Source organism: Achroia grisella, unplaced genomic scaffold (genome assembly GCF_030625045.1).
Source record: "Achroia grisella isolate CSIRO2021 unplaced genomic scaffold, CSIRO_AGI_Agris_v1 utg204, whole genome shotgun sequence".
In the NCBI taxonomy this organism is placed as follows: Eukaryota; Metazoa; Arthropoda; class Insecta; order Lepidoptera; family Pyralidae; genus Achroia; species Achroia grisella.
In genome coordinates this window covers 120,939-131,605 of record NW_026712703.1, presented here as the reverse complement: position 1 = coordinate 131,605, position 10,667 = coordinate 120,939, and the positions used below count along the sequence as shown (strand labels likewise).

Here is a 10,667-nt window from a genome sequence, read left to right as displayed (position 1 = left end):
TATGATATGCTTGCAACGGACTTCAATATATAGGATAATTTTGATAGTGTCTAGTCCACACTAAACTTAAGTTTTAACAGTGAAATCCATATACCTAAGTATAAGTGTTGTCGCCGTCCATAAGGTACAATGAACTTTCTAATGTTCTTTCATATGTATTTGTTTAAGTTTAATGCAGTTATACATTTAAAAAGATATACAATACAATACAAAAGATAGCCGTTAGTATATTTGGAGTAAATTTGTATCGAAAATACTGCATGGTCATAGAACTAAAAAAAAAAATAAGACTATGGTTAACTGGTAAGTCAAACATTATGTGACTATTGTCACGTTTCACTGACGGCCTCGCTGATTTAGCGGTTTAAAACACCGCCTTACTTCCGATGCTCGCAGGTTCGATTACTCGCACAGTACAAACATTTCTATTCATGAGTGTGTTTGTATTGGTCTGGGTGTTTTACAAAAAGTATTTAGGTATTTATATGAGTTTGTTTTGGAGTTATTATTGTTATTACTTTTTATTAGGCAGGGAAAATAGCCTTTTTACCCTTCTTGTTACATACATGGAATAAGATGAGTTTATTTGTATAGTAAAAGTAGAATAAATAGTATACATAATGATGGCATTTCGTGAATAAAACCTTTTTTAGACCATTTATCGTGGGTTATCTATCGTTTTCTGTGACCGGGGACCTATTTAGGGTAGCTGAGTACAGAAAGCGTTGTTTTTTTCTTTTATAATGGAGAATTTATGCACACAGATAAATAGGTCATTTAAAGTTTATAATTTAACACACGATTATACTTTTATAAATATGGACAATACTTAATTCGACTTAAGACTAAATTGACAACTTTGTGTCTTTATAATTTGTCTTTGTAATTCGTGGTAATACAAAAAGGTCGTAAGCTTAGTGTGGGAGATTTTAGAACAAAACAGTGATTTTCAGCTTCATCCTATTTCAGGGGTACATGAAAATAATAATAGAAAGATCAAATGCTGTGTTCTGTGTAATGTGGGAACTGTTTTATAACTATTATAAATCAAAACTTTAAATATAAGTCCCAGAATAATTTAATGTAATTTATAATGAATATGTTAGGATGATTAATCGAGTGAAAATAAAAGAAATAATGTGTATTATTAATGAATAAATATATCCATAGATTGCAATCGCTAATATTATTTATTTGTACTTGCCTGAAATGTTTTTTCATAAAACAATATTTATCTAATAATTATATTAATATTTTAATAAAATTATGAATGTTGTAAGTTGTAATAAAGGTAACTATTTTTTTATTAAATAAGTTATATTCTTAAAATAGAAGTTAGTCTAAGTTACTTCCTATAACATTAGTTGCTTGCAAGCGAAATTCCCATCAAAATCTGTCCATCCTTTGAGATTAGCGAAGATAAATTTTTTTTTTTTTTAAAAAGTACTCTATATATTCTTTTAGACAAATTTAGTGAAAAACGGATACTTTAAAATTACAAACACATAGCACAACTTTATTTATTTGAAAAATAAAAAAGCTAAATGTGTAGGATTTAAGAAAATGAAGAAAAATATAAATATTTGATTTTAAAAGGGTTGGACATCAAACCGAAACCACCACATGTCCCGCAAGGAATCCGTGTCGGCAGCACTTCCCGCGCTGCGCCGGAGGTCGCGGCCTGTCCTATATAACGACAACACACCGCCGACCAGCTTACAACCCGACTCACGCGCACACCGCCAACATCCACCAACTCCCCAACCAGTACGTACAAAATTATAATCGAACGGTCAAGGTCAAGAATGCGCAGTTACCACATTTTTTTCTAAATAATTATTACGTGCAGTGTTCGTATGCCGCGCGACATTGGTTGCAATTGTACCACCACCATTCATTTGGTTGCAGCTGGTGCGGCCAAGACTTCCGAGCGCGTCAGTCTGCGCGTACGCACCGATCGGGCTCAGCAGCGCCCCCTAGTGTTCAGTGACAGTGCCTGTAACGTTCGACATAAGCAACATGAATAACTACGTCAAAATCGTAAGTCCATCTGACAATATATGTATAAGTATTAATTATATAACGTCATTATCTAAGATAGTTGAAATTAAATTAAATTGACTATAGAAGATAATATTAATTAATAGAAGATATAAATATCTATAATCTAAAATTGGTATAATAAAAACTAACTATTTTCATTTGGAGAAACACTAATGACTTCCTAGAAAATAATTCTTTTTGATACGATTTTCACTATCATATCTGATTTTCTTCCCGAATATTTTTGCGTATAATAGGTACATGTTATGCAGTTGACCTTGTTGGTATATTACCAAATTTTATATATACTTTTTTATAGGTATAACACACTATAAATAATAAGTATAAACTATTTTAATTATATTATTTCATATAAAATAACAATTAAAAAGTTATGTCACAGGTACCTTCGTTAAATACGATGTAAATTATTTTTTATAAAGAAAAAGTATAAAAACTTTTATTATCTTTACATAGTATAAAATGAAGTCGCTTTCGCTATCTGATTGACGCAACGGATTTTAATGCAGTTTTTAGCACTAGATAGCGATTCAAGAGGAAGGTTTATAGTTTATATGTATAATACATGTACTCCCGTGCGAAGTCCGGGCTGATAACTAGTTTATTATGTGTATTTAAAGTTTTTAGGTATTGGGAGAGATACATAAATTCTGATCTCATAAAATTTCTTTCAAATTATGCTCACTATTTTATTACACCTTCAGTTTAATTTATACAGATAATATTTATACATGCAACCTCTAAAATGTGAGAATGTGCCAAATTATATATTACATAAACTAATACACAATTGTTTCATATATTTGTCCTCGGACATGGATCACGACACAATGTAATGTGCAATAAAATACCGTAAATGGCATTTCCCACAGAGGCCATTGATAGATTGACAAGACTTGATAACAGAGAAATAAAACATTACTATATTAAAGGTACCTAAGTATACATAATGGTATTGTCAACAGTTAATTTTTCTCATGATTTATGATAATTTTGCAGTTAATTTTCCATAATATTTATTTCAAAGCATGATTATTACCGGAGTAATAGATATAATAATACTAATACGTATTCATATATGACTATGTTGTCTTCGGACAATAGCAATACAATTTTTTTAAGAAAGAAGAAGAATTTGTAATGTAATATTACAGTAAAGTATTAAAATGATCTTTACCGGTTTATAATATTTTCTCCTATTTGTAAATTACTGTTTTTCATGCGATTCCAATTAAAAGTGATAAAGAAATTATATCGCAAATTGATAATTATCATTACTATACAGAATCCAGTAGGATTTAAAGTAACCAATATGAATAAGAAACTACACTTTACGTGGATAAAAAATAATTCGTTCATTTAAATACGTTTAAAGTAAGCGAAGCGATGTGACGGTAATACATTCACTTAGAACATAAACTTATCCATTCGATTTTGTATAACACTATAAATAAACTAAGCAGTAATTGAGAATTCCTTCAAGACATTTACACAGTTTAGCTAAAACTGTAGCAATCATATCATATCGAGGATTTGTCTACGTGAAATAATTAGTTCATCTTTAGACGTAATCGTAGCCTATTTTTACAAACACTTTATATCTCTATTTATGATATTGCTTAGTTTGAAATCCAGTTAAATTATACACTTTTATAAGTACATTTTTATATGTGTACTTTTAATGACCTAGAGTCATCGTGATGTTATAGGTTTTATTAACACTTGTCAGCCAAATGAACATGGAATCTAATGTATCCAAATAGGGTGGGTTACGACATATAATTCCATGATTTTAGTAGAATTCGTATGTTGTGATTGTTATATAACAGTTTGATAATGGAATAGCACTGTACATAAATATGGTATTAAAAAAAATTTAATTCGACAAAATTTAATTGAGAATTACGTCACGAAGAAATAGTAAGGAGTATTACGTTACAGTATAATTATCAGATTAATTCCTTGTGGCATCAGTAAAAAATATATTTTAAATAAAATTTAATTTCTATTGAACTGATGTTCAAAGTAGGTAAAAAAAAACAAAATGTACAAAGTATACAAATAAACGATTTTATAGAAATACAGGCTCTTGTAAAAAAAAAAAACGTAATAACGAATGACAAATACGTCAATAGTTCTATTACGGATTTCCTACTCCCCATTTAACTTTGTTAGTATGACACTTGCTGACAATCAAAAGCTTAGATTATTATATATTATAAATTCAAATGAGCGAACCTTGCCTATTATAAGTTAAGGAAATGTGGGGCTCACTTTACTTGCAGAATATTTTAATTAGACATAAAACAGATTTTATTAGTTGCATAGTTCGTATACGAGCAATACGAGAACAATCCAAATCCATACTTATATTATAAATGTAAAAGTATATCTTATTTATTATCCACAAAATGAATTTTAACGTAGTTTCACAATATTTGTCATATCATTGAAGATGGACATATGCTATATCTAATAATTTGACAGGGGATGAAAATTTGTGCTGAAGATATCGCGGGTAACAGCTACTTTAATATAAAATGAATTATCAAATATGATCATGAACTATAACACGAGATGACATACACGAAAAGAGGAGTAAAATTTTGAACTTGCTCGTTTTTGGAGTCGTTTAAATATCTTAAAATATTTACTTTACACAACTGCTTAATGGACTGGCGAATTAGTGGTCGCGATAGTAAATGTAGCGCATCGTGTTACGTAGTATCTAGTTCTATGAAAGTATTTTTTTAACATATTTTGGTATGCGTGCACGGTGAAAGGTTAAATTATATATAGATTAGATGACCGTTTGCATCTAAAAGAATATGGTCTACGTTCTTCCTTGGGATACAATCTACATATCTTCACGATAAATAAATATGGTTGTGTGAAATCAGATTGATCGACAGACACCCTTTTGCTTTATAGAACAGAATAGAAAATGTTTACTATTAGAATGTATTTTAAACAGGAAATATAGAATTATCAATCATAGAAAACAGATTTATAAAATAAATAATTTGTTATTTGTGTAACTTAATAGTTTAATTTATAAATTATCAAATTTGATTTCTGTTTTGTTTAGTAAATAAATAATTGATGGATATAATTATTAATAGATATTCAATTAATTATTCAAACAACTCATTAAGCATAGAGATTGATTGAAATGTCTTAGTCGACCTTGGTTGTTAAAAATGTCTTAGCTATAATTATGACTTTTTTACTTAATGTACATTCTCTATGTAGGTCTATTATTAGATTAACTAACTTATATTTTTAACTAACCGTTACCCGCGACTTGGTGTTTAGAGTAACTTAGGCTAAGATAATAATAAATCAGGTCAGATCACACACCGCTATCTAGTCCCATGCTAACAAGAGCTTGTGTTATGGGTATTAGACGACTGCTATTTTTTTTAAAATATAAACAAGAAATTTACGATATAAATAGAAATAAAAAAACATCTTTTGACAGTTACACGTACGGTATACATATAAACTAAGTAAGTTTATATAAATTATGAATATTTAATTTGCGAACTAAAAATTATAATTCATTCCGCCATTTACGAAGATTTGCATTAATTCGATCCTACTTGAAAAGTAGAACATTAAGATTGACAGGATTATAATAGCCTTAAATTATTTGTGCGTTACAAAGAAAATGCATATATTTGACCAAATTACTTGTAAAGTTGTGAAATATGTTGATTAGTGCAATTATCGTGTTCGTTTCCATTCATCACTGTTCGGCCCGATCGACTACTTGACGGACCGAGAAATATTAGAACCAGTTAGATCATAATTATTGTCTAACGTGTTGCATAGAACGCAACATTCAATACACTTAATAAAGTAGATTTATTACCATGCCAGTTTAAAGTAATTTACATTTTAACTGTTAAAATTTGATTATTTTATAATTAAATGTCATTTATCCTATTAGCTTTGTTACTTTATCTTAGTTTATATACACTCACACCCTGGTTATATAAATAGTAAATTTGGAACACTTTCAGTTATAGTACAATTAATACGCTCGCCTAATTTTAAATTAAACTAACTTTTTATTTAGAATTAAATTTTAACTATCCAGGGAAGGAAAATATAGATAACAATCAAAATAATTGAGAAATTGTTGTAAAGCCTCTCTACCTCGTTGGATTTTACATTTACTGATCAGGATCTAAATCTGACCTCGTCAAGCGATTGGCAAGTAACCCGTCATTGACAATCTTACACTACCATGGTGCCTTGAAACCTTCCCTTCGACACAGACACTGCTGTTAACTATAGGAACTCGAAGTGAATCCATAAGAAAATAAATGGAAAAGCTAAGGACTAAAAATCCGTGTGAACTAAATATATATAGTAGAATTCCATACTCTGAACGGTAATGATCATGATTTAACTTACTTTTGCTTCATAATCGACTGATTGCGGAAAGGAAGGGATTTTATTTCGACGGTATTTTTCAAGTGCAACGTGTCGATTGAAAATGCATGAAATGTAATTTGAATTGACAACATTGATATTAATCATTTACCATTGAACGTCGCAAGGTCACTTTAGAATTCTGTAATTTAAGTAACTTCCATATTTTATCAATAGTTGAGTTAGAGTTAAGGGTACCGGAGTCGTTTTAAAGTATTTTATGATGTCCGTCATAATGTCCATTTGTACAGGCGATGGCTACCAGTTTGTTTGGCATTCCAATTTAAAAAAAATGTGTTTAATGTAATAGTATCAATCTCAATGGTATTAAGAGAGATTTAGTTTCGGAATAGTTTTAATATTAATTTCATATGAACAAAGAAATTTCAACAAAGTATTTAAGTCGCTTGGCCTAAATTAACAAGTAACTTTAATACAAACAGAGACAAATTGAGTATTCCTTTTATTATATTGTGGATAAAAAAAGAAAATTGCTTTGCAACTCACGCGTTTGTTGTAAAGACAAAATTACGTGTGACCGACGATTATTATAATCTGTACGAAATGGCTATAAATAAAAAAAATAAATCTTCGGCTGGCGTCTCATTACATCATTGGCTTCTCGTGTACGCTTCCTCGTTAAGTAATGTCGGCGCATTCAGATAATTAATTGGATTATCCGATGAGAGTTTACATGTAACTTGCTATGTAGGTTATGTGATCGTGTACTTACCGTAAACTGTTAGATATTACGGCCAAGGGTGTTCTCTAATATAACGTAATCATTTAAGCCTAAAAGGAGAGAATACATAGTTTACTTAAGAGTCTGTTTATCATGTGAATAAGCGGATCATAATTTTCAAGAAGTCTGTCTAAACCTTAAAGAACCAAGTTTTAATTATAATAAGTCCAATATTGCAAGAAAAGTTCTTATATTATTATAATAACGGGAAACTGTAATTGGTACTACATTTTTTAAGCCAAATTTTAAACAACACACATTTAGATTTATGGAATAAAATATTTGTGATGTTGTATTTCTACTTTGTAATAAATCCATTGGTAAAAAGAGGTTAAAGTAGATAATTCCATGTGCTAATATCTATATATTCATATGACTGGATAGTTTGTATATTTCGCTACCTATGAGCCAATTATAGTGTTATTTATTTAGTAATTGAAGTATTTATAAAATAATAAATGGAGCAGTGGAAAAATGAAGCAATGTCTATTTAGATCGCTGATTTTACTGTGTTGTTTTAGAAATGGGTCTCTACCTATACAATGGGGTGTATGTAATGATATGTGTATTTTTTATATCTTAGTTTATTATTATAGCTTAGTTTAGATAAGACAAAATATACAAAGAAGTTCATGTTATTACTGTGTGTTGCATTAAGACACACGAAACACACACAAGTAATTAGTGTCATTTACAATTAAAGTAATCCTGCAGTTGGCCATATCACGACAAGATTAATTCCAGTTAACATTACCAGTAATTCCTTCCACCGTAAAGAAAATTATTAGAGCACGAAATCTATAATTATACCTACTCCCTACATTTTGTAGTTATTATACAATAATGTAATATTTAACTTTAATTATTTTAATTTGTATTGTTCAAATATATGTTAAGTGTACATAAATGTATTTCATTACCTTACATTATTAATAAAAAAATACAGAAAAAAAATTTGCAGATACAAAAAAGAGATTCAAAATGAGATTAATTTAATTACATTTATCATTGCAATACAATCAATCGCGAAATAATGAACACGACTGTTAAGTAGAATTGTTTTTTAATATACTTTTATAATGATATAATTTCAAAATGTCTGGCATTGAAAATGGTTCCGTAATGCATAAACGTGGAATTGCAAGTTTTGTGATACTCGAGTATAGTAATTGGTACACGTTTTGATGAACATCTGTGGTCGTGACCGAGATATGTAAAAAGCGGCCTTCGCGACCTCACGTGCGATGGGTGAACGACCTATTTTGTTAACTTCAGAGTCCATTTGTTTTTTTTTCAACACTTACTTTTTACATATATCTGTTTAATTATTTGTGGAATTTTCAAGACATTAACGTCACGTTTTTCATCTTACAATATTGTAAAAACTTTGTACTGACAAAGGTACTCAATTACCCACGTCCTTTTGTATATCCTTGTAATAACTTTACAGTTCTGGCAGATAAGAATAAAAAAAGGTTTATTACAAAAAAAATCTAAAATGTTGGACTATAGATTATATAAAAAGTCGTACTGACTAATGATTTTATTGTCCTTCGTAAGAATAGCACGCGACAATTTGTTCTGATGACGAATGGAAAAAAAACTACGGCCAAAATAATAGGCCTCTAATGATAAGGCGGACTCAAATCTGTGTGGTAATTTCTAAACATTATGTCATACTGAAAGCGAAATTGCTAAATGTTCCATATCATATTTCAAGTACTCAAAATGCATTACCGTCTCATTTATGTTTTAGTGACAGTGCCATTTGAAGACAATAACGATTGTGTAATGGTTTGAATAAGTAATACTTTATCATTGATGATATATCTATTATTTTGTTAATGTTAGTTTATATTTGTAATTAAATTAATATTTAAATATGTTGGATATAAAAAAAAAAATTAGGTGGAACGGTAATCAGTCATTTAATAAAATGTAGAGTATACATTTACTTTGTATCATATAAGATAAGAGATGCAATGAATATTCAAGAAATTTTTATTAATATTAATCTTTTATCATTCTGCAAATTCACTTTCATACACATAACTTTCATACATATTAACAAAAAAAATCTTTTTGTTTACTATTTTACGATATTTATGTTTTTTATTCACGTTACAAGAAGTATTATGTACCTCGAAAAGGCAGAGTTATCAATATATACATGTCTAAGTAATTATAATGTAATGTTTTCAAATACTATTACAAGAGTCCTACCTAATGTCGACCTTCACTTGGTCACTAGTTAATTGTGAATAGCCGAATTTCCCATTGTAAGATGACTACGCTTCCTTTTCGTGATATTCTTATCGACGGCCTCCGTATACGAGTCAAGGCAGGTTTAAATGTGCACTTGTTTTAATGTCTATCGAGGCCTTGTCATTGTGCGTATTTACATAATTGGTGACCTCACTCGGATCCCACATTCTACGTAATCGACAATGCCCGATGTTTTGGAATTGCGAATTGTTATCTACTGATACATTAGATACACCAAGTTAATAGTGCATACTTTAATATTATCTAAACGAATGTGTCTCAATTAGTGCATGGAATTTTTAAGTCGAGATTGTATTTTTGAGACGATTATTATAATGATCATCATAATAATCTTGTACATAAAATTACTTTAAACTTCCGCTTAAAAGTATCTGAGCTTATAGATTCCAAACATAAGCGTATTTTTTTTCTGTATGGATCATAATTAATATCGTTTATAAAGAAAAGAAATTGCACACGTGTAATCAATTGATAAACGTAAATGTCTGTGTGTGTGTTATTTTAGACATTTTACAGTGACATTTTAGAAGTATTTCTTCCTTCTGATGCACTGGTTATGAAGAGAACCACAGCTCAAAGTATATCTAATATATTACAACATGACTATCTTAAAAATAAGTAAGAGGTATTCTTCAGAGTTGTTAACGTAATGCTTTAGCAAGCGTTTATAAATTAGGTTATGATAACATCTTACCATCAGGCGGACCGCAAAACCATAAACAAATATTAAAAACCAAAATTAGTCTCATGTTAGTGTACGCGGATTCAGAGACGCGAATAAATTAAAAAAAACAACAAACCAATGAATGGGCGTCGCACGCGCCACTCAGCGGGAAGTCGGCGGTAACGTAAGTGTGGCGTAAGGTTGCGCGGGCGCATGTCGCACATTCCGCACTCTCATATGACCGGTATGGTTAACGTGACCATTTATTATTTATGACGTTAAGACACTTATTTCTGATGAGACAGTTGTGTACTCGAACAGAAACAAGAGCATAAGAATGTACTTAATGAGCTTTTTGTACGTAATTTGATAGGCATACAAGTTGACAGGGTATCGATAACCGCAACTGTTTCCTGCATATATGAACACCAACAAGGACGTCACCATATGATGCGTGTAGTTGTCCTAATG

General features: G+C 30.0%; 1 protein-coding gene across 1 annotated transcript in view; it reads left to right on the top strand.

Annotated features, from left to right (window-relative positions):
* The first annotated feature begins 1,729 nt into the window (after window positions 1-1,729).
* LOC131842048 (uncharacterized) overlaps window positions 1,730-10,667 on the top strand; it is a 48,684-nt gene continuing 39,746 nt past the window's right edge. Inside the window, exons 1-2 of the mRNA XM_059190482.1 lie at window positions 1,730-1,767; window positions 1,909-2,040. Coding sequence (XP_059046465.1) covers window positions 2,020-2,040 — 21 coding nt within the window. The 5' untranslated portion in view covers window positions 1,730-1,767; window positions 1,909-2,019. The remainder of the gene's footprint in view (window positions 1,768-1,908; window positions 2,041-10,667) is intronic.